The following is a 24,500-nucleotide window of genomic DNA, read 5'->3' as shown; positions in this document are numbered from 1 at the left end:
TGCTTGATCTGGCGCTGTATTTTGTGACCCCTTGTGAAACCGCACACCTCAGCTTGGGACTTGACCCCATTGTCTTTTAATTAAAATCACTCACCTGATATCAGGACTTACTGAAGTTCAGATTCTTTATGTCTCAGCGCAGAAGGAATTCGGCAAAGGCAAAGGGATAGGCAAGATGTAGATTTATTAATATAGGACACTTGTGAGGGATACAAGTGAGCAGGCAAGGGGGGCTCTACCCTGAGTACTAAGTGGGAAAGCAGGTTTATTTAGGGAGATACACACTCCATAGACAGAGTGTGGGCCATCTGAGAAGGCGAGAGGCCCTGGGAGACAGAACATGGTCCCTCTCAAAAGGTGAGAGCAGTCCCGAAATATGGGATGATTAGTTTTTATGGGCTGGGTAATTTCATAGGCTAACAAGTGGGAGGATTATCCAACTATTTTGGAGAAACGGTGGGATTTCCAGGAAGCGGGCCACTGCCCACTTTTTGGCCTTTTCTGGTTAACCTCGGAACTGTCATGGCACCTGTGGGTGTGTTATTTAGCATATGCTACTGCATTACAATGAGTGTATAATAAGGCTCAAATTCTACTGGAAGTTGAATCTTCCGCCATCTTGGGCCTAGTAGGCTGTAACCAGTTTTTGTCGTATCCTCAACGGCTATGTCATTCTTTTAAAGGTTGTGTCCTTTCCCTCTTCCCTCCTGTCTCACTTGGAAATAGCAACACCTCATGCCCATTGAAAGAATGAAATAAAAAGGGCACTCAAACCTTCTTTCTGAAGGAATGGTAGAGGAGCTTGTGCTCAGGTACTGAATCTAGGAAATGTTGACATCTGTAATTTATATGTTATGGACTGAATGTATTCCTCCCCCTACCCACGCCCCACCCCATCCCGCCAAATTCATATGTTGAAGCCCCAACCTCCAGAGTGGTTGTATTGGGAGATGAATTTCTCTAAGGAAATAATTAAGGTTAAATGAGGTCATGAGGGTGGGGCCATGATCCAATAGGATTAGTGATCTTGTAAGAAGAGACACCAGAGAATGTGCTCTCTCTCCACATACATGGAAGAAAGGCCTTGTGAGGACGTAGTGAGAAGGCAGCCTTCTGCAAGCCAGGAAGACAGCCCTCGCCAGAAACCAAACCTTGATTTTGGGCCTTCAAACTCCAGAACTGTGAGAAAATAAGTTTCTGCTGTTTCAGCCACCAGATGGTGGTATTTTGTTATGGCAGTCCTAGCAGACTAAGATAATAGGGTCACAATAAGCTTATTAAGCATCCATTGACTCTTCTTACAACCCTGGGAGGATTGTTTTATTCTTCCAGCTTAGAGATGGAACTCTTGAGGCCTGGAAAGTGACTAGAACAGAGCTTGGCACATAGAACTTTTTAAAATGTTTTCTGAATGAATGAAAGTTACCCTGCAGAGGTCACACTGCAGGTCTGTGGCAGAGGCTGGATGGTGGCTTCAGAGGTCCTTTCTCTTAGCTCTTTCTGTCTCTGCCAAGGTGCTGATTCCCTGAGGGTAAATCCCTCGCCTAAGGTTTGGATTTCCTCATCTCTAATTTGGTTATAATAATTCCCCTCCTAGAAATTCCCTGGCGGTCCAGTGGTTAGGACTCTGCGCTTTCACTGCCGAGGGCATGGGTTCAATTCCTCATCGGGGAACTAAGGTCCCACAAGCTGCACAGCCAAAACATAAACAAATAAAATTTCAAAAAAAATAATTCCGGGCTTCCCTGGTGGCGCAGCGGTTGCGAGTCTGCCTATCCATGCAGCGGATGCGGGTTCATGCCCCGGTCTGGGAGGATCCCACATGCCGCGGAGCGGCTGGGCCCGTGAGCCATGGCCGCTGAGCCTGCGCGTCCGGAGCCTGTGCTCCGCAACGGAAGAGGCCACAACAGTGAGAGGCCCGAGTACCGCAAAAAAGTAAAAAATAAAAATAATTCCCCTCCTGATCTGCGCACAGCAGCATGGTAGACAAGACCACCTGAATGGTAGACAAGAACTCACCTGAGTTCTTAGCGCTTCATTGTAAAAGAAAACAATGAGAGGCAGATCAGTCTAAAGGATCATTAATGAGGAGGGGTCTGTCCCAGGGGTCTTAGCTGTTGTGTCCTTCTTCAGGACAGGGAGGGAGCTGGGAAAAGCCTGTGGGGAATAAGCCTTGATGCTCTGTTTTGGGCTGCACCCCACAGGCCTATGCTTGCCCAGCTTCAAAACCAAAGAAAAGGCCCAGAGTCAGCAACAGAGACATCAGTAGTTTAATGGATGGGAGAGCTTACGTGTCTGAAGCAAGGTCCTGGAGCAACATCCCACTGTGTGCAGCCGAAGGGCAGGACATGGTGGCCATCTTCCCTCCCGGAGGAGCTGGGGAGGGGAGACTACCTTTTATAGGGGAATTGATGTCAGGTGGGCTCATTAGTTACCAGAGAAACCAGCAGAGGGGCACGCCCCTCATGGCCCCTTTGATAAGAACAATCATTGGCTGGGGCCTGGGGCAAGTAGGCAGGAAGGTCAGTCCTGTGAGTGGGGTGTAGGTGACAGGCACTGGTCGGTCAGGGGATGTACAGAGAGCAAGAGAGCAGGGCTTCCCTGGTAGCGCAGTGGTTAAGAATCCGCCTGTCAATGCACGGGACACGGGCTCGAGCCCTGATCAGGGATGATCCCACATGCCGCGGAGCAACTAGGCCCGTGTGCCACAACTACTGAGCCTGCGCTCTAGAGCCCGCGAGCCACAACTACTGAGCCTGCGTGCCACAACTACTGAAGCCCGTGTGCCCTAGAGCCTGTGCTCTGCAACAACAGAAGCCACCGCAATGAGAAGCCCGCACACCACAACGAAGAGTAGCCGCAACTAGAGAGAGCCTGTGTGCAGCAACAAAGTCTCAATGCAGCCAGAAATAAATAAATAAATAAATATTTAAAAGAGAGCAGTCATCTTGAGTGGCCTGACAAGTTCTTCTTGCGGGATAAATCACTCTCTCCCAGTCAGTTTCCCATCCACAGAGAGGTATTTGAACTTGATCTTGTTTACAGCAGCTCTCTATCTCCTCTATTCCCTTCTCCAAGAGTCTCTTCCTGATGTTTGAATTTAGAAACCACAACTGTCTGCACTAGACCAAAAAATCACACCTAGAATGAGTGGCTAGGTCTTGAATTTTAAATAACCAGGAAACTCCCAGAAGTACTTTTGTCGGCAGCTGGTGAGGTTTCTTACATTGTGAGTGATGGAACCAACTCTGACTGAAGCCAAAGGTGAATTAACTCAAAATACACAAGGTAGCTCCTGTCATTTGGGAAAAGCTGAAGACCAGACAGGGAGGATAGGAATGTCCTGAATCTGAACAACTTAAGAATCCATCGACGAATGAATGAATAAAAACTTGTGAGATATATATATATATGTGATATACATATGTGAGATATATATATGTTCCATATAATAATATGGAACATTATTTGGCCATTAAAAAAAACAAAAAAATCCTACCACTCTGTGACAACATGGATGACCCCTGAAGGCATTATGCTAAGTGAAATAAGTCAGACAAAGACAAATACTGTAAGATCTCGCATGTGAAATCTTAAAAAACAAACAAGCAAACAAACCTTTTTGAAAAAGAGGTCAGACTTGTAGTTTCCGGGGTGGGTTGGGTCTGGGTGGGGTGGGGGTGGGGGGCGGTGTGAACAGGGGTGGAGGGGGCATTGGAGGTAGGTGGTCAAAGAAGTACAAACTTCTAGTTATAAAATAAATAAGTACTAGGGATGTAATATACAACGTGATGACTGTGACTAACGCTGCTGTATGATACATAGGCAAGTTGTTAAGACAGTAAATCCTAAGAGTTTTCATCTCAAGAAAAACATTTTTTTCCTTTCTTCTTTTTTTTTTGTATCTATATGAGAAGACGGATGTTAGCTGAACCTACTGTGCTAATGATTTTACAATGTATGTAAATCAAACCATCAGGCTGTACACCTTAAACTTACACAGTCATGTTGTCAATTATTTCTGAATTAAACTGGGGGGAAAGAAAGAATCTGAGCAACAGGAAGGAATGATGGGTGTGGTCAGTGTGCGGAAGTTGTGAGGCATCTGACCCTGTTTTCTCTCTTTCCCCCTCCATTCCATTGCTCTTCTATCAGGATGCTTTTAGCTGCAGGTAACGGAGATCAGGACTTAAATAACAAAAGTATGTCATTATGTCAAGTAACAAGAATTCTGGAGATAACTGATTTGGGGGTTGATTTGGCAACACCAGCACATCACAGTTTGCATCTCTGATTCTTCTGATTCTTGGACTCTTCAGCCACAAGAGGTCTATTCCATCTCCAAATACAATAGATTCTCCCCACCAGTATTGCAAGGAAGAAAGAGGGACCAAAGGATGGAGTTGGGGGTGGGGTTCCTTTATTAAGGAGCCGCCTATCATCCTTCCCTTTATACTCATTGTTTGGGACTGGGTCAAATGGCTACCCCTAGCGGCAAGGAAGGCTGGGAGAGTCTCTGGCATAAGGGATGGGAAGAGCAGTGATTGGTTTACAGCAGGGCTTCATCCCCTGGGGCTGGGCATGTTGCTGCCCAGAACTAAATCAAGGTTGTTCTAGCAAGGAGGATGGGGCAATAGCTCTCAAGATTCAGATTCCCAGGAAAGAATCAATGGGCCTAGCTTGGGTCATCGTGTTTGAGTCACAATATATGATTGAAAGGTAATCTTCTGAAAGGAGGCAGGATCCTGTGGCTGGAAGAAGGGAGATGGAAGCTGAGTGTAAAAGAGACACAGCTCCCTCTCCCATTGACCTTTTCAGATAGCATGACAGGCTACATAATTTGTGGGGCCCAGTGCCAGTAAAAATGTGAGACCCCTGTTCACAAATTATTACGAATTTAAAGATGGTGGGACTTCCCTGGTGGCGCAGTGGTTGAGAGTCTGCCTGCCAATGCAGGGGACATGGATCAAGCCCTGGTCCAGGAAGATCCTACATGCCGCGGAGCAACTAAGCCCGTGTGCCACAACTACTGAGCCTGTGCTCTAGAGCCCGTGAGCCACAACTACTGAGCCCACGTGCCACAACTACTGAAGCCCGGGTGCCTAGAGCCTGTGTTCCACAAGAGAAGCCACCGCAACGAGAAGCCTGCACACTGTAACAAAGAGTAGCCCCCACTCGCCACAACTAGAGAAAGCCCGTGCACAGCAGTGAAGACCCAATACAGCCAAAAATAAATCAATAAAAATAAACAAATAAATTTATTTTAAAATAAATAAATAAATAAAGATGGTGACTAGCATGGGGCCATGTGTGACTGCATGGGTCACACACCCATGAAGGCCCTGGGCCTGGCTCAGAATGGAGTGACCATTTCAGGAGAGTCAGCCTTGGGTGGGTGTTTCAGGGTCTGTTTTTGTATGAAATTGGATTAAAGACATTCATGAATGGTGGGGAAAGTAGTGATTTATATTGTTATAATTCACATATGTCCAGGCTTTTATACAAACTATTAGTTAAAGAGCAGCGAAAGAGGTGATCACACCCCATCTTTGTGTATAACCCCAGGCAGAGGCAGAATTCAGAGAAGACAGAGTTCTGAGGGGGCTTCTACTCTATCCCAGGTAGACTAAGCGGGATGGCACATTGGCTTTATTTCTCTTGCCCATTCAGAGTTGGCCGTGCCAGTCTATTATTTGATCATCTCAGTGGCCCTGTATGGTGCAACGTATTATCTCCATGAGGTCACTGAGGCTCAGAGAGGTCATGGTTATCCGTGGTACATGGTCAAGCTGGGATTGGAAGCTAGGCATTCTAAATCCAGAGTTTGTGTATGTCAGCACTCTGAACTGGCAGCATTAGAACAAGTCTAATGCGATTGAGGAAACTGTAAGCTGTGGGCTTGGTAAGACCAGACATAAAAGGGCTGTTTTTGAGGGACTTAGACTCCTAGGGATGGTTTGATAAGGGCTATCACTCCAGCAACAGAAATGCAGGATGGATTATAGCCCCAGCATGTCAACAGGAGATCAGTCAGGGAGGCTGAGCCAGAAAATAAACTTAATTTTTCTCACAAAAGTGTCTGTCATACTTGGTCAGTTCCTGAAATTAATCCACTAGCCAGGAACATTTGTCTAAATACTTTTAATTAAAATGCATTATAATAGGATGAAAACCAGAGTACAAACACAGTATTCATGTTTACTAAGAAAACGGATGAAAATATTCCAGATCGCTGAATACATTTGGATAATTAAATTGTAAACAGCTTCTTGGTTTTAATTTTATTTAAAATATTTACATAGTTAAAAAAATAACTTGCTGTTCACTTTCTACCAAAATGCAGGAAATGCTGAGACATTTTAAATTAGTAGAGATTCAGCACACATAAATAAAAGTCCTGTTTCAACTGCAGAATGATAATATTCCTGACCTGTACCACCCATATCTTGGCGATCAACCAGTCCCATTCCATTTGGAGAATAATGTCAGCCTCAAATTCAATTTATCTAATGTCCAAAGTTTGTGAAAGTGTCAAGTTTTATGAGATTTCTCAGTGAAATTAAGACACTGCTAAGCTCATTTCAAAATCAATTTTCTTTCTAGGACAATTCTTAGGAACCTCAAGAATCTCTCACTTTATATAATAAGCAGTATACATTCAAGGGTTGACATCTAAAAGAATAAGTACATTTACATAAAAAAGATTCCTTATTAAGGACATTTACATGAAAAAGATTCCTTATTTATTCCTTACATAAAAAGATTCCTTAATAAGATTCCTTATTATTCCTTCCTGTTCACAGTGAAGGTGTCTTTGAAATATTTTGCCATCTACTAAAGGGCAATAAGTTTACTTTATTGATATATCTGAACTACTTGCTAAAGATGGAAGCATTCTCTATGCTTGGGTCACAGAACATCTAGTACAAATATGAAAATGAGGAATGGGGATGGTAAAGAAAAAAATTAGCCCAAACCTCCATACTTCTCTTATTTAAAAGGTGTTTACCAGTGAAATTCTGTCTGTACAATATTTTTTAATTACAGCATTATTTTTAACAGCATAAGATTGGAAACAATGCAAATGGCCATCGATGGGACAGTGGTTAAATGTTATGGTACATCCATACAGTGGACTAGATTGCAGTCCTGAAAAATTAAGCGCACCCTTTATGTTCTGATAGGAAACAATCTCCAACATAAATCAAGTGAAAAATAGCAGCAGCTCTAGTATGTTACCATTTGTGGGGGGGGGAAAAGGAAGGAAACAAGAATGAATTTACATATTTCCTTGTGCAAGCTTAAAAATATCTCTGAAACAATAAACAAGAAACTGATAATAGTGGTTGCTTCCAGGAAGGGGACCAGGGAGGTTGGGCATCTGGAGTAGGAGGGAGAATTTTTACTGGATATCCTTTTGTACACATGTAAATATGTTATTACATTTAAAAATAAATAAAATTTTTTTTAAAAGGTCAAATAATAACATTGCTCATCACTATACTCAATATAATGATTACTCCCAGCACATGATATGTCATGGACTAGGTGAATCTGCTTGTTACCCTGGGATTTGAAAATGCTTAGACCAGTCTGGGAATCCCCATCCTGTTTACTTCTTTTCACAGGGGAAATGAAAGTTCTGCTTTAGTTGAATGGATAAAAACACAACTTTGCCAGCCTTCAGAGGGCCCTTCAGTAGTTCCCAAGGTTCCTGTGATTTTATATGAAATGGGCAGGACTGGAATAACAGGTCTTTTGTATTCATTGTTGCTGATGGAAACAAATGGCCTAATACTAGTTTTTGTTTTTAATCACTGAAGAGCCATTCAGCATGCAAATATAATCCTCTCAATAAATATTCATTTGACTGAATGACTCTTTTTCCTTTTTTTTTAATTATAAAAGCAACACGACTTGATCTGAAGAAACCTCAGAAACTTCAGTGATGTCGGCCATGAGACTCCACCTTCTAGGCTTAAAGGAAGTTACTACCATCCTCTCTAGAGCAAGGGTGTAAAAAGCAAGTAATAGATTAATCCCCGCTGAGGAGGCTTGGGTAACTGGCAGAGCAGATGCTCAGAAGCGCTCAGACCCCTTCCCAGTAAGCCATTTCCGTTGTATCTGCTCTAAGATAACAGCATCACTGAGAAGGGAATATAGTCTGGGGAAGGTAAGTACTAACTGTCCTAAGGAGCAGCGCGTTCCTTATGTGACCGCCCAGCAAACAAAAACAGCATTGGACCATGGGTCACATGTGCCGGAATTCCCACTTAGTCAAAAAAACAGTGTAGCTGCCCTCCCTTCCGCCGGAAAGGTTTTCTATTCTTGAAATGTGGGAGACAAATTCCTGAGGGGAAAACCCAAACATTCAACAACCGTTTGCTTCTCCAACAAGGCTTCCCATATGTTGAAGTCCCACAGAAGAGTATTTTGTTCTTAAAAATAATAACAGGCGGGGGGCAGGTAGGGTTCTCTAGTGACGGTGGGAACTTCGGGGCACAAACACTGTGAAGTTTGTTAATTTCAAGACCAGCCCTGGGAGACAGAGAAGCTGACATCAGGGCAGGATCGCTGGCCGAGCTGCTAACTGAGAGCAACTGAGGCCACTACTGCAGACCAGCGTCTTGGCCTTCTTGCGGTGCAGGGACTCAGGGCTCACGGGGAGCAGGGGAGCGGGGGAGTGGGCGGGGCGGGGGGGCGCACCTGCTGGGTTGTGGCACACTAGCTACCGCCTCCCTATTCCTCCTCCTTCTCCCCCTCCTCTCCCTCCTCCCCCTCCTCCTCCTCCTTCCCCTCCCCTTCCTCCCCCTCCTTTCCCTCCCCCTCCTCCCCCTCCTCCTTCTCCTCTCCCTCCTCCCCCTCCTCTTCCTCCTTCTCCTCCCCCTCCTCCCCCTCCTCCTCCCCCTCCTCCTCCCCCTCCTCCCCCTCCCCCTCCTCTTCCTCCTCCTCCTCCTCCTCCTTCTCCTCCTTCTCGGGGATCTCCACCAACAGGATCTGTTCCCCGGGATCCAGGCCTGGGCTCATGTGGATCCGCACCGAGTGCTCCTCGGGCCAGGCCGCACCCCCCTCTTCTCCCTCGGACCTCCCCTGGGATGCAGGTGGCGGAGAGCCTGGGGCCGGGGTCTCCGGGGCCGCGGGCTGTTTTGGGGTAGCTGATCCCGTCTCTCCCGCTGCGTCTTCCGAACTCTTGGCCTGGAATCCAGAAAAAGTGACTCGTGAGGCAGAGGGGTCTTGGACACTTCTCAGTTCCCTCCTTCTTGGACCCCTGGGACCCCTGAGGAGGAAGACAGCGCTCCGAAATCTAATAGCTGGAAGGTTGGGCGGAGCTGCATCAGGGTTATGTGGTAGAAACAGTATATTATGGGGAAGTTGAAGGATTAAAAGCCCCGGTAGGATGTGGTGAAGCTCTTTGGGATATTTTATGTCTCTGTGGAGTTGCAGGGCCGGAAGCCTGAGTGAAGTTGCGAGTTCAAGGGCAGAGCCCCGTCAACAGTCACTGAGCTATTGAGGGAAGAGAGGCTGTGACCAGGAGGGAGCGCCACCAAAACCTCTGCAGAGCTCAGCCAGCCTGCCCTGCCCGGTTAGCCGGGATGTGTACTCCCTGGTGAATGAGAAAAGCTCTAAGCAAATACTAAGGTAAAGGCTGATGAGGGCAGGAGCAGCTGTGGCCTGGCCCGTTTCCTGGAAGGTCTCAAAGGTTGAGACACCGCCCCCCCTCCCCACCGGCGGGAGAATGGGCTGGGTACCACTGGCATTAGGCTGGGCTGGGTACCACTGGCATTAGGCTGAGCTGAGCCCCTGTGTCTGGAGACTTGGTGGGTACCTCCAACCTCCAGCCTGCGGGTTTCCCATGGATGGGGTTCCCGTGGGTAGAATTAGGGAATTGGGTGAAAACCCAAGCCTTGTGGATACCCACGGCCCCTCCTGCTCTCTCTGACGCCATCTCTGCACGGGAGGAAACTGGGGAGGGAGCAGCCCCCAGAGCAGGAGGCCCAGTGGTCTGTAGGGAGTTTAAGGTGAGAGCAGTCAGCGTGCTTATGAGGAATAGAGAAGTCAGAGGGCGCTGAAGGAGGGGAATTGGGTGGGGTGGGGGGAGCCAGGACACTCCTAGATCCCGCGGCAGCTCTGGGGACCTGCCGCTCCCTCTGTCTCCACGTACTTCTGCATGTTTCGGTGCACCTGTTCCCCCCACCCCCACCCTGCCCATCCACTGTCAACTCTGACAACACACTTCCAGGGCAGGATGCCCAGATGGTGCCCATTATGGGATCTTCTTGAAGCATCCTGCTGTGAATGGAGCCAGAAGGATCATGGGAAGTTTGATCAAGTGCTTCACTGTGTTTAACATGCTTTTATGAAAGTATCCAAGGTAACCTGCTTCATCTCTGCTACCCCATGTGACAGCCAGGAGTAATGTGGGCCCCAGAAGGTCCTGGAGGAGATTCCCCAGGACACAGGGCTGGCAGTGACAGAGTCAGGATTTGGACCTGTGTCTATAGGCTGCTGTTTAAGAGCTCCCTGTACTCTGCCCTTCTGCCCTGGTTGTTCTAAAATTGCCTTTTATGAGAACACTCATGCAAATTTAATTCACATCTCCAAGCTGCCTGGGTGAAGAGCTAACACTTAGAAGCAACAAATCCCATTTCAGATAAAACCTTTCACTGCACTGAGAACATTCTCGGAGGTCATGTTCACTCAGTCCCACACACCAGCCAGCACTAAAGACCCCAACTGCCAGCTCGACCCTGCCCTTGACAGTTTGTGAGCCAGACAATCACATCTGTCCTCAATTTGGGGCCATCGGTGGATGCATCTGGAGAATGTACTGGAACCCTGGGTGACTTTGGTGTCATTCCCCAACTCCTGCTGTCAAATGACCTCTGGATCGGTCTCCTGGACCAGCCTGGATTGAGACTGAGTTCACCAGCCTCCTCTGATTTCTGTCATGTAGACTGCTGTCCCCTCCCTGCCACTGAGCTTCTGCCTGACCCCACCCCCCCTTTCCCAGCAGCCTCCCTAAAGGACAGTCATGAACAACCATAATTAGTGCAATCATCCTAATTGGCACTCTTGGCATTAGTCACAGAAAAAAGTCCCAGAATTAGTTAAAAATTCCGTTTAGACTTAGGGGGTGGGGACAGTTGGCACCATGCCTGTCACCTTGGATTTTCCTTTCAGATCTTTTAAATGGTCACAGACACAACATTAAATATGAGAACGTCACTGTGGTCTGGGGAGGGACACTCCCTGCCCACACCCACTGCTCCTACCTCTGTAGCAGCAGCCGGATGTCCATTTGGGGGGATGCGCCCACCCCAATCCCCACTCTCAGTCCAGGGATGGGCATATGAGCCAGTCCTCCCCAGAGCACCACACTGAATGGCTCAGGAACTGACATGTGACCCAATTCTGTCCAGTGGCTATGAGCCCTGGGACTTTTTGCTGAAGCTACTGAGAAAGAGGTACTTTCTTTCTGTGGGAGTTCCTCAACCAGGAGGATGTGATCTTGGCGGATGTCCTCTTAAGCTCTTGGGGGACTGCCTGGGAATGGAGCCATCCCCAAGGGAAGCAAAGGTGATAGAATGGCAGAACTCATCCTACTGGCATCATTTGAACTTTTAGATCCAGCCTTGCCTGAACTTTTCAATGACTTGCTCCTATAAATCCCGTTTTTTCAAGCTAATTTGAGCTTGCACTGTCACTTGCATTTCTATCACTTAAAACCAAATGAATCCTGACTGATAGGAAGAAGGAAAAACAGTCCCTAAAATGGAATGCGTGGGTCCCTAGGCCTTCTTCCTGGCACGTGGTTGAAACGGACCAGGGGGCTGTGTCTCCAACTGCATTACCTGTTCCAGCACCTGCTGCTGTCTTGCAGCCGCCTCCAGCGCAGCCAGCTCCTTGAGTCGCGCCCTGAGGTGGGCAAGCTTGCCATCTTTGGCCCCCTCGGCACCCATCTTTCCTGCTGCAGCCAGGGCGGCACTGAAGAGCTTGGGGGTGCCTGGCCGTGGAGGAAGGATGAGTACGCTCTGCTCCTTGGGTTTGTTGTCATTTCTCAGCATTCTCCTGAAAGAAAGCAGCGTCCACTAACATGACCAGCAAGCTCTGGGAGAGAATGAGGCCGCGTTGGTTCGGGCAGAGCCCTTTAGTTGAGTTGTGTGATGGTGTTTGTTTTGACTAACAGTTTCTGAGCTCCTTTTCTGAGCCCAGCACAGTGCTGTTTGAGGCATCACATCTCACTGAACAATCAGAACAACCATAATGATGTGGGTCTTATTGCCTGTACGTTATAGATGAGGCTCAGAGGGGTTGAGTGGCTTTTCTGAGGTCACACAGGAAATGATGCAGGATACTTTAGTATATAGAATCAGAAATAGGATGTCCAGATGAAAAAGAACCCGAGCTTTCTGCTTCTCCTTCTTTTGCTTCATTGTCATTTCACCATCATCACCATCACCAATGTGGACACAAGTGTCTGTATGTGTCAGGCTCTGTGCTCAGACCTTTACAGGCAGGCATTCTTTGGTGACCCCTGTGATCCCCCTTCCTGGTGTTCACACCTCTGTGTGACCCCCTCACCTTGAGCGTAGTGGGACATGTGACTTGCTTTCAACCAGTGGAATACAACAAGGGAGATCAAATGTCATTTTTGTGAATGTGTCACATAGGATTGTGGTCTCTGTCTTATAAGGAGACTCTCCCTTGCTGGCTGTGATGAAGCAAGCGGCCACGTTGGGAGAGGCCTACATGGCAAGAACCTGAGGGCAGCCACTGGCCAATGACTAGCTAGGAACCAAAGCCCCCAGTCCCACAACCACAAGGAACTGAATTCAGTCAACAGCTATGGGACCTTGGAAGCAGATCCTTCCCCAGTCGAGACTTGAGATGAGACCCAGCTCTGGCCCACTTCCTGATTACTGCCTTGTAGTGGATGCATCTAAGCTGTCCCCAGACTTCTGACATTTAGAAACTTTGAGATAATAAATATGTGCGGTTTTAAGCCACTCAATTTGTGGTAACATTGTTACACAGCAATAGATAACTGATACGCACTTTAAGTCTCACAGTAATCCTTACAGGTAGGTCCTATTATTCTCTGTCATTTCAAATGAGGATGTGGACGTCCAGAGGGGCTGAGTAACTTTTCCAAGGCCACACAGCTGGGAAGTGGCAGAGCTGGAATTCAAACCCCTGCCTTTGACCCCAGCACCCCAAGTCTTAAGGATTACAAAGCAGTATCGTGGTCATTATCTTCTTGGACGCTGACAACACTCCATGACCTGGAAAGGGCTGGGATTACCGTACCTAGAAGGGTTGGGGAAACTGAGGCTCAGAATGGGAGGAGTGACACGCCCAAGGTTACAGGAAGTGGCAGAGACAGAATTACAACCCAGATCCAATGCAATATACCACCCTGCTTCTCTAAATAAGGAGAGAATTTTCCATCAAAGAGAGCCCCAGCTTTTATTAAGGAATTCTTCACACTACAAATACATGATGAGTGGTTTGGCTCAAGAACAAATGAGTTTCGCCTGCAGTCTAGCAGGTCTAGACGACTAATTGGCAAATTCATTCATCAGGGTTCCGGCCAAACTTGTTTGTTTAAAAATGAGGCCATTACTGGCTGCTTATCTAATCAGAGGCAATGGATTTAAATTGTGCATATTGATATTAATTGCCCAAGACTTACATTTTTGAGCTGGGGCTCTCCCAGGAGACCACAAACATGATAATTTTCAGAGGCCTCTTCCAAGCCCAGCGCTGTCACCCGTGTTATTTGAGTCCATAATTCACAGCATGGCAGTCCGTGGGAAGGCTCAGTGTGGTACTCAAATGACACGAAAGAACCATCTACAGGCCCTTTGCTGGTCGCTGATTATCTCTGTTTTGAAACACTGAGCTGACTTCTGGGACATTTCCAGATCAAGGAAATTTATCCTCATTTTCAGATGACATGAGTTTCACTCTAATTACGGTATAATTCACCCCCGGAGAGAGTGGCATGCAGGAGAGCTTTTTGCCCCATTTCTTGGAGTGGCCAAGTCAGAGGGTGAAGTGTCTCACTTCTTTGGGGCCTCAGGTCCCCCATCTGTAAAGTGGGGAGCTTGGACAGAATCTCAGCAACTCAGACTTCCCCAGGCCCTGTGGTTCTCAGACCTATATCTCCTTGGATGGGCAGAGCTCATCTGTGATCCCCTGCCCCTCTCCTCAAGCTTGCCTGTCCAGAGAAGCAGCCTCGGCTGCTGAACTGTGCCACGGCCCGCTGTGTGCAGCACGGCCCGCCAGCCCCTCCTCCTTCCTCTGGCTGCCTCACCCCAGCACACCGCAGGCATGGCCAGGAGCAAGGCCTCTGCGGGATCCCGGCTGACTTGCTAAACCCACACCTAACCCAGCCGGAGGAATGGGATGACAGCTATGAGTGTGGCTTTTCTGAGCCATGTTCCTCTTGCAGGGGGCAGGAAGGCAGGGGGAGGGGAACCCGGTACCTATTCTCAGACATGAGCAGTCAGTTCTCATTATCCGCGGTAGTTAAGTTCTGTAAAGTGTCTGCAGACACGGAATTAGTGACTACTGAGCCATGGCTTCTGGGGGAAATACAGGATTCGGTTACGGTGAGCCTCTCCACACGTTTTCATCAACTGTTCATTACATAATCCTGTCTTGTGTGTGTTTCTGTTTAAAGACATCTTATTTAATATACATCATTGATTTGTTTACAATGAACGCGCGGCTCTCTAACTCAGGCCCGCGTGGGGCGACACGAGATAGCACTTCAGCACTACACCTGGGGCCATTTCAACAGCAAAATCACCAACAAAAATCACAAAAATGTGAAAAACATGCTACATAATGGGCCACACAAAGACACTTGTTTACAATATGAGCTGAAACAAGAAGGCAGACCGTCACCTTCTTCAACTTTAGCTGGGAACGTGCGCTTTAGGTGACTCCAATTTTTGCCTCTGGGCACACGTCTGCGAGTGTCTGCGTGAGCCTTTGAGTATTGATTTGGGGATTACAAATAAATTTAGTGAGTAGGCGAATTGCAAGTATGGAATCTGTGAATAATGGGGATTGACTGTGCATCCTTGTCCCTTGGGACAGTAGGGGGACGTGGATAGACTTGGGGGAAAGATCACGTAGACCGGCCACTGGAAGGGCCCCATGGCTTCTCTAAGAACAGCCAGGTAAGATGAATTACAGAGCAGCCTCCTTCCCTGGGAGACCCCAACGCCTTGTCTATATTATGCTTTAAGGTCAACACTGCATCCACTCACCTGGGAGCTGCCAAAGGGATTCTGTAAAAACTTAAGTCACAGTAAGTCACTCCTCAGTGTAAAACCCTGCATAGCTCCCATCTCCCTCAGAGCAAAAGCTAAAGCCATCGTGAGGCTTCCCCTACAAGGCCCTACCCAATCTCACCCCCTACACTGCTCCCATCCCATATCAAGCTACATTCACTTTCTTGTTGGTCTCCATGTAACACTGAGTCTGTGCCTCCTTGGGACCTTTGCACATGCTGTTCCCTCTGCCTGGAATGCTTTTCCCTGCAGGCAGTTCCCCAGCTCACTCCTTCACTCTGGCAGGTCTCAGTTGAAGTGCCACACCCTGAGAATAACTTTTCCTGACCAACTTATCTCACATAGCTCCCTCCATCACCTCTATCTCTTCATGTGGCTTTATGTTTCCTTATGGCCTTTATCCCCAGCTGACACATCACATAGTCATTCCTTTCTCCATTGTTGGCTTCCCCGACTAGAATGTAAGCTTTGTTTGCTCCCTCCTGTGTCCCCAGGGCCTTGAACTATCAGCTCAATAAATTATTGTGCTGTATGAATGGACATGGTGAGTTCGTTCCCTTTATTATGACCACTCTCTGTACAGATTATTTATGGTGACTGAAGTGGAAAATATGAATATGTGATAAAAGGCAAGGGAGGAAATACCAGATAGGTGGATTAAAAAGGCTTTATCCCATGGGAAAATTATAGAGAGAATTTAATGGATAAAGAGGAACAATTATTATTATTAACATGTATTGAGCTCTCCTGTGTGCCAGGCCCCCTGCTAGAGACATTCACATACACTATTTTATTTAATCATCTCCACAACAAAGTGATTACCCTTATTTTACAATGGAGAAACTGAGACCAGAAAAGTAAAGTAACTTTTCCAAGGTCACACAGCCAGTACTGCACATGGACAGGACTTGAGCCCTATCAGCCTCCCAAGTCTATTGTGCATTTTCTACCACGTCGTGCTGCTTCCATCACTCAATTTAAAACCTGATCTTAAGTGTTTGAAAGCAAAAAACTGCTTTTCTTAAAAATTACCTTTTCCAGGGAATTCCCTAGCGGTCTAGTGGTTAGGATTCCAGGCTTTCACTGCTGGGGGCCCAAGTTCAATCCCTGGTTGGGGAACTAAGATCCCACAAACTGTGTGGCATGGCCAAAAAAAAAAAAATTACCTATTCCCCAACAATACAAAATACAGATGCACAAGGTTATTCATTGCAGTACTATTTATAATTGCAAAATATTGGAAATAGCCTAAATACAGTTGTTAAAAGGAATGAGGAAGCTGTGTGTGGACTCAGTGAATGTTTTCTGGGATTTCTCGTCAAGTGCAAAAGAGAATCTGCAGTGTGCTATCCTTTGTGTAAGACAGAAAGGGAAATAAGCAAATATTCACAGATCTGCCTATTTTTGCAAAAGGAAACACAAGAAGAAAAAAGCAGAAACTAAGGCGATTAGATTCCTGTAAGGGGTGGGTGGCAACAGGTGCAGGGAGCTGGGACCCTGAATGCACTGTTTTGTAGCCTTCTTCCATTTCATGTTCTACATATTCAAAACACAAAAAATCAACAAGGGTCAGTGTGGGGGAACCCTGAAATGGAATGCAAACTGAAACACGTGAGCCTAGCTGTATTTCAAATGAACGGAACAACCAAGGTAAAGGGAGGAAGACAGAGAACCAATCCAGATAACCCTGAACACAACACCTACATCGTGGGTCCTCAGGCTAAAGACAGAAAGAACTGCTCTCTGCTTAGAAGGCTTTCTTCTTTCCAGTAGTACGAAATAGGAATTCTGGTGCTACTTTCTCTACATTGTAGGGCTGAACAAATGAATCAATGTAATGAGGATAAAGGGAGTCAAATTTCTCAGTGTCGGAGAAGGAATTTACAAATATGGAAAAGGAGATTAGAATGAACTCTGTGATGATGTTGGATCGAAATTGTTAGATAGGTGGAAATAGAGACAGAGATATACAGAGATATAGATAGACACAGACAAAAAAATAGATGTTGATATATATGTATATGTATGTGCATATATGTATGTGTGTATATATATATATATATATATTTGCATTTATACATACAGGTGTATATGTAGATGTATTTCCCAGCTCTGTCCACTGTGGAGGCCTAGTAACACCCCAGTAGCAATGAGAGCACTTAGTACTCATATCTTGGTTTCTAAAAACCATTCCCCTCTAAAAGGAATCAAGCCTCCTTGGAGAAATGTCCATTTCCAGGGATGCAGCAGGGAAAGTATAAGATGAATCTACGGCGTTTTATTGTGCCTATAAGCAAAAAAGTGCTAAAATATAACAGGGACGTAACAAAAGTTCACTATATTCGGCCTACAGAGGTGTCCAGTGGCCAATGTGGAACAATTTGAGCGTGAAAATGATTGTAACAGGATATTCGTGGAATACAGCAAATCCATACCATTATAAATAGATAAATGAAAAATCAAATAAATGGGAAAGAAAAGAAAGTTCTTCCTTACAGTACATTGCTAGCTAATAAATGTATAAAGCATGACAGAGTTAGAAAATCACCATTTTGCAACCACCATGGCAGTCATTGCAAGGAACCTTCAGTGGAGACTGAAAGTAGTGAGGTAAAGTGAGATAAGGAACAGGAAATCTACATCATCTCAAGGTGACTCGCCACTCATTACTTATTAATTTCAAAGGGAAAAATAGTAATTTGAGAGTGTGGAAACTTTAACCAAGTGATCAGAGTAAAAAAATCATCAGAATAGGGAGAAAGCAGCCTCTCAAGACACTGTACTGAGAAGGACACAACATCACTTCTGAGTAATTCCTGCCCAAAATGCAGAACCTGAAGGTAATGATGAGAAAACATATAAACTTAAGTGGAGGGACATTCTACAGAATAACTGGCCTGTCCTCTTCAGAGAAGTCAAAATCACTGAAGATAGGCAAAGGTGAGGAACTTTGATCCCAGATCAAAGGAGACTAAAATGGCAACATCATGCAGTGGGGGATCCAGGAATGGAAAAGAAGAAAAGAAAAGCTATAAAAGACACTATTGGGACGATTAACAAAATTTGACTATGGATTAGGGATGAGATAAGTATTGCTTCAATATTGAATTTCGTGATTTTCAGAAAGGTACTACAGTTATGTAAAAGAAAGTCTGAGTCCTTAAGAAATGCACACTAAAGTATATATGGATTTCTTTTATTAAAAAAAAAAAAATGTACCTGGCTTTCTTCCGGAGCAACTTCTGAGACTCAGGATAATGCACCAAAATGTCATTCAGGTCCTTCTTATCCAGAATGAAGAGGTTGGTGAACCCGTGGGCTATCACGTTAGCCGTGCGCCGGTTCCCGCCCCCAACAGCCAGCAAGCTGGGGCAGAGAAGGGAGGGAGGTGAGACCCTCAGGAGGCTGCAGTTCTGATCACACTTAGCATCTTCACTGTCACCCCTGCCTGGAGCATCACGATGGCCTCACACGGGTGAGAGCTGGGCCCACCTTGCATATGTCAGCAGGTGCCAGTGCTGTATGCATAGCGGTTTCCTCAGACCCACCGAAGGGCCCTTGAGGACGTGGTCCCACCCCCTGGCCATCCCTCCCTTCCCCAGCCTTTGCCGAGGTCCCCTTGTTTCACCCCGTTCTGACCTTATTTCTCCAAACACAGATCCAGCTTTCAGCGTCACCAGCACGGACTTCCCATCCGGGCCACCCAAGACCTGCACCTGCCCCGCCTGGATGATGTACATCTCCCGGCCTATCTCCCCCTGAAACAGAGAAGGGGGCGAGTCCCTCTGTGATCACCAAAAGCAACCACAGAAGCAGCAGGGCTAGGCCCAGGCGCTGGTGGCACAGTGCAGAGGAACCTGGGCTGGGATCGAGCCCTCCTACCGACTTGGTATGTGGTGTAGAGATAGTCACTTCCCCTCCGGGGTCTCAGTCTCCCCACCTGTAGATTGCAGGATTACGGTGGGGAGTTAGTGGTGTGATGGAAAATGCTAGATAACGAGGCCCAGGTGTAGTGGTATTCGGTAAATTTCCAGTTATACGCACCCATGGAGGGCCCAGAGGCATGGAAAAGCTCACAGTGGTTCATACAATCAGGTGATATCTGCGCCTCCCCCATATCCTATCAGGAGCTTGGGCGGCATTTGCTTACTGAAATAGGAATGATAACAGCTTTAATAGGAATGTCCACCATTCCCTAACGCTTTTCTGTGCCAGGCGCTGCTCTAAGTGCTTTATGTGACTGAGCCTCCTTAGTCCTCAACAGCCCTCTGCGGTAGGAACTCTGCCCAAGGTCACAAAGTTACGCAAAGCCGAGCCGGGATTTGAAAACAGGCAGTCTGGTTCCATGAACCCAGAGTTCACGGTTGTTATGAACCCCCATTCATATGCTGAAATCCTAACCACCCCCGGCTCCTCAGAATGTAACCTTATTTGGAAATAGGGTCATTACAGATGTAATTAGTTAAAAGAAGATGAGATCATACCGCAGTTGGGTGAGCCCCTAATCCAATAGGATTGGTGTCCTTATAAAGGGACATTTGGGCACAGAGACAGGCGTAGAGGGAAGACAGTGTGAAGAGGCACAGGGAGAAGGCAGTCATCTACAAGCCAGGAGAGGAGCCTGGAGCAGATCCTTTGCTCACCGTCCTCAGAAGGAACCTACCCCACCGACACTTGGATCTCCGACTTCTAGCCTCCAGAATTGTGAGACAATACAGTTCTGTCATTTAAGCCATTCCACTTGTGGTACTTTGTTGTGGCAGCCCTAGCAGGCTGATACAACGGTCTTAATCACAAATTAAAACCAATGAACGAATGAATGAATAGCTTTGCTTCGGACTAGAATCAGAAATACCCAGTCTGCCAGCACCTTCCAATCCTCATGCCTTCACAGACCGGTGCCCTGGCCACACCTGGTGTGTGTAAAGGGAGAGTGACCAAAGACTGGTAAGTGGCTTATGCTTTTGATTCATTTGACAAATATTCCCTGGGCATCTCACACATGCATGGCCTTCTTAACAAAAAGGAAGAAAGTCTCCTTCCCCTGTTTCAGTGTCCAATTTGACATGGGGCTGAAGTGTGAGGGGCTGCAGAGCTCACCCTCATCTCACTGACCCGCCCAGGGGTGGTCCTGGGGTGGCCTCGGGTTGTCTCAGCGAGATTGTCACAGCGCCAAGCCTGTCAGCAGAGGGCGCCATTTACACACGTTCACCAAGTGTTCACTTCAGCTTCCACGGCAAACTTCCCAACAATCTGATTCATTTTTCCTCATCAGAGGTAAAGTCTACATCACCCACAAGGATATTAGCAGCAGCAATGGCACCGACTCTGTGCCAGCCATGGTGCCAAACTCCCTATGCATATCTTCTTCAATTCTCACAGTCACCCCATGAGGGAGATACTATCAATGACCCTACTTACCCTTGAAAAGAGTCAGGCTCAGAGAGGGCAAGCCACTTCCCCAAGGCTGCACAGCTAGGAAGTGGCTCCAATGTCAGACAAATCATTCTGTTGTTCCCAAACTTCTCTTGGCCGCTAAGGCTGCAGCTTTAAATTCTCAGCCATACCCTTGTCCCCATTCCCCCAGCTCTTTGCTTCCAGAAACTTCACTGTTATGCAGCATACAGCTTGGAGATGGGGCCCTTCTGGGGCTGGGGGGTCCTGAGTTTCACAGGGGGTTCTTGGGCAATATTTTCACCCCTGTATACACACTAAGCTCCTCCACCCTGATCACTCACTCACCAAGTGAGCTCCGTCTCACCTTGAATCCCAAAAAATGGGAGCAGAAGGGGCCTTAGACACTGTCTAGCCCTGGCATTCAAACCCAAATGAGTCCCAGGATCAGGTGGATAATGTAAAGGAGAGGAGGGAGCCTGTGGGGCAGTGGAGAGTGGTGGGACCTGTGGCATCAGGAGAGGACGACATCCCGTTCAGGGCCAGCCCCTTCTCCACTCCACATGATTCTGGCTATTTGGGAAAGTGGGGCTCAATGCTAGCCAATTTTCTGTTTTCAGCCGGAAATCTGGATTTTTATGTGAAACCTTCCAGTTTTTTTTGGCAATGCTGCGCACTTTGCAGGATCCTAGTTCCCTAACCAAGGACTGAACCCAGGTCACGGCAGTAAAAGCACCAAGTCCTAACCACTGGACCTCCAGGGAATTCCCGAAACCTTCCAACTTTTAAAGGTTGGAGACTAATTCAAATTTTTATTTTTAGATTAGTCCAAAAAAAAGAAGGAAAAAAAAACCCCATGAAGCATCTGTGGGCTGGCTCCTATGCAAGAACCATTAGTTTGCAACCTCTGACCTATCCTACCCCTCCTCCAGCCCCATTTTCCTGACAGGAAGACCAAGACCCTGGAAGCAGGTCCATCTACACAGTCAAGACCCTGCCCCTCTCTATGCTCCTCACTTTCCTCTTCTATAAAGTGGGGCTCCTCGTCCTGGCCCCCATGGCCCCAGGAAGAGGGAGCAAGGCCTGAGGCACATCTGAGTTCAGTGCCTAGAGCTGGACAGAGCTTCCTCGTGCCAAACAAGCCAGGAGCCCTGGGGTCAGCTCACCACCCTCCTCCCCTCCTGGCAATTCCGCTCGCCCCGCTGTGCCTTCATAGGCCCCCACTCCAGCCCAGCTGCGACAGGCAGTGGCTGTGAATCCCAGACCGCCTTGAGGCTGCCCTGGGCCACTCACCTTCTTGCACACGTAGTCGTTGGGCAGGTAGACAACAGAACGAAGTCTCTTCAGCATGTCGAAGATCATCTGCCGGTCACAGCCCTGCCCCGAGAGGACAGGAAAGGAGCCGTTTAGAGGAAGGTGTGGGCTCTGGACCTTCCAGAGTCTTGAGGGTGGGGACACTGGGTGGGCCATACCTGGAAGAGTGCCACTTTGCTGACGATGTCATAGTTCACATCGATGGCGAGGTCCAGCCGCATCTTATCTGGAAGCTGCACCATCAGCTCTGACTCGTCTGCAAATGAGACCCTGCAAGGTTCAGAGGCACAGCCGGCCCCCTCCTCCACACACACAGGGCCCGTCCACACCACACTGGTGGGGACCCCAGGCACACCATTCCTCTACCACCTGGAACCACTCTAGATTGGGAGGGTATCCTCTCTGCCTCCAGGTGTTTGCCAATGCCGTTCCCTCTGCTGGGAACAACCCCCTTCACCTTCCTGGCTAACCCTACTCATTCTGCAGAACCCAGCACTCATGCCACCTCCTCCAGGAAGCCTTCCCTTGACATCCTCCCACCTAGCTATTACGTTATCAGTCCCTGTGCCATAGCACATATCACACCCTTTACTGCAATTGTTTGCCAATGATCTGTCTTCTCCACTCACATTATAAGAACAACATTAGCAAGAAATGAAGTATTTGGAGCACTTACTATGTGCCAGGCAGTTTCACAGAGTGCTTTACCAAGATGATTTCATTAAATCCTCCCAGCAGCTCAAGAGGTGCCCACTATAATCCACTTTACAGACAAGGACAGGGAGACTCCGGAGGGCAGTGACTTGCCCATGTCCGTGCAGCCCAGGGGAATGGAATCAGGACCCCACCCAGGCCCTGTGACTTCAGAACCTATGCTGCGAGAGCAGTATGTCTGCCCACCATGGGGTCTGTGGTGCACAGCTGAGAGCCTGGCACAGAATGAAGGTCGGTAACTGGAGACAGAAATGTACCACGGGGCCTCAGCCCCGTGCTCTGTCCACTGCACCACAATTAGCTTAGGGCTCAAGTGCTGGGTCTGTGCAACCCTGGGCAGGTCAGAGCCCTCTCTGGTCCTCAACATGTGCCCCTGTGAAAAGTCACAAGGCTGTCACTAGAACAGAATGAGGCAGTGGAAATGAACATGCCTTGGAAACTGTAGTCATGTGCTTTGTCCACAGACTTGCCAACACCCCCCAACTCAGGAGTCCGTGGGCCTCAAGTGTGGCTTCTTTGAGACCAGAGTGAACCCCACAGAAGCAGTGGGGGGCCCTTTCATTTTTCTGAGGGCCTTGGGAGACTCTAGGCACAGTGCCAGTGGTCCATAAGCTTTTCAGAGCCCTCCAAAACGATGTCTAGGCTCTGAAAACAAAATTACTAGCTCCCCAAAATAAAAAGGATACAGGAAAAAAATAAAGTCAATTAACATGTAATTAACCTATTCAAATTTCACTAAGGATTCCATTTAGAATCTGTGAAAACTTCACTATATTTGGAAACAGTTTACAGGTAAGATTCTCCCACTTTGCAAGAATAACGGAGCACACCTCATCATTGACAAGAAAACAGAAACAGCAGTGAATGAAAATGCATTGTTTTAGCCAATTTCAGAAGCAAAGTATAACATCAAAAATTTTTTTTAATATATTGTAATAAACTCTAATAATCTGAAAAAGAATTTTTTAAAATTTACAAAATATGTATTATATGTATGGATGTATATGAAGAGGAAGAGAGGAGAGAGAAACAGAGACAGAGTCTTCCCTCCTGGTTCCAACTGTACTTCTATCTTCGAATGTAGATGCATTTCAAGGTGGCGGGTGGCATTCGGAAGACAAGCGCTTCATGTCTTCAGGGGTCTCCTGATGGCTTAACTTGGGCACCGCCCAATGCCTCCCCAGGCCGCTCTCACTTAAATGTTGGGGCCAAGAGAGGCCCCCATGCTCGGGGCCTCAAGGACACGGGATGAGGCCAGGGACCAGAAAGGCAGGGCACCGGGTCGGGCTGGGGGAGCTGGTGACAGCCGGGTTGGGGCAGGGAGGGGAGGGGGGAGGGGGCGTGGTCTTACCCAGCATGCCTTGGGAGTGCCAGGTGTACTCATACCAGGTCTTGACCCGGTTCTGCACGGACCTGGGGATCTTGTAGAAGTTCATGTACTTCACTGTGCTGTCCATACAGCTGCGGTAGTAGGTCTTTCCCGCAGTAGCGGCCCCCACCACGTCTCTCATCTGGGGGTAAGGAGGGTGGTCGGGGAGCCGCTGGGTCAGAGCGGGGCCGGGCTCTGGGGACGTGTGTTGTGGGCACATTTACTTAACACAGGCCAGGGGTACGTGCCTGTGGGGCTGGGGGGAGATCAGGAGAGAGGGAATCCCATGTCCACACACAGGTTTTCCGACGATGCTGCACGTGGAGGAGCGAGGCTGCTGGCCCCCTCCCGTGGCCTCAGGTCTCTGGGGCCACACAAGGAGGGAAGGCCTCCCTGGGCTGGGC

At 47.6% G+C, this 24,500-nt stretch overlaps 1 protein-coding gene across 1 annotated transcript in view; it reads right to left on the bottom strand.

Annotated features, from left to right (window-relative positions):
• Window positions 1–8,892: 8,892 nt before the first annotated feature.
• CNGB1 (cyclic nucleotide gated channel beta 1) overlaps window positions 8,893–24,500 on the bottom strand; it is a gene marked incomplete at its 3' end in the record, with an annotated part of 72,974 nt that continues 57,366 nt past the window's right edge. The window contains exons 28-34 of the mRNA XM_029210751.1: window positions 24,079–24,238; window positions 22,172–22,269; window positions 21,993–22,076; window positions 18,945–19,063; window positions 18,525–18,671; window positions 11,853–12,069; window positions 8,893–9,195 (exon numbers count right to left, since the gene is read on the bottom strand). Coding sequence (XP_029066584.1) covers window positions 8,893–9,195; window positions 11,853–12,069; window positions 18,525–18,671; window positions 18,945–19,063; window positions 21,993–22,076; window positions 22,172–22,269; window positions 24,079–24,238 — 1,128 coding nt within the window. The remainder of the gene's footprint in view (window positions 9,196–11,852; window positions 12,070–18,524; window positions 18,672–18,944; window positions 19,064–21,992; window positions 22,077–22,171; window positions 22,270–24,078; window positions 24,239–24,500) is intronic.

This window comes from Monodon monoceros, unplaced genomic scaffold, assembly GCF_005190385.1.
Source record: "Monodon monoceros isolate NGI ecotype Baffin Bay Population unplaced genomic scaffold, NGI_Narwhal_1 Super_Scaffold_10, whole genome shotgun sequence".
Taxonomy (NCBI): domain Eukaryota; kingdom Metazoa; phylum Chordata; class Mammalia; order Artiodactyla; family Monodontidae; genus Monodon; species Monodon monoceros.
Note: the sequence above shows the minus strand (reverse complement) of the source record. Positions and strands in the feature narration are given on the sequence as shown.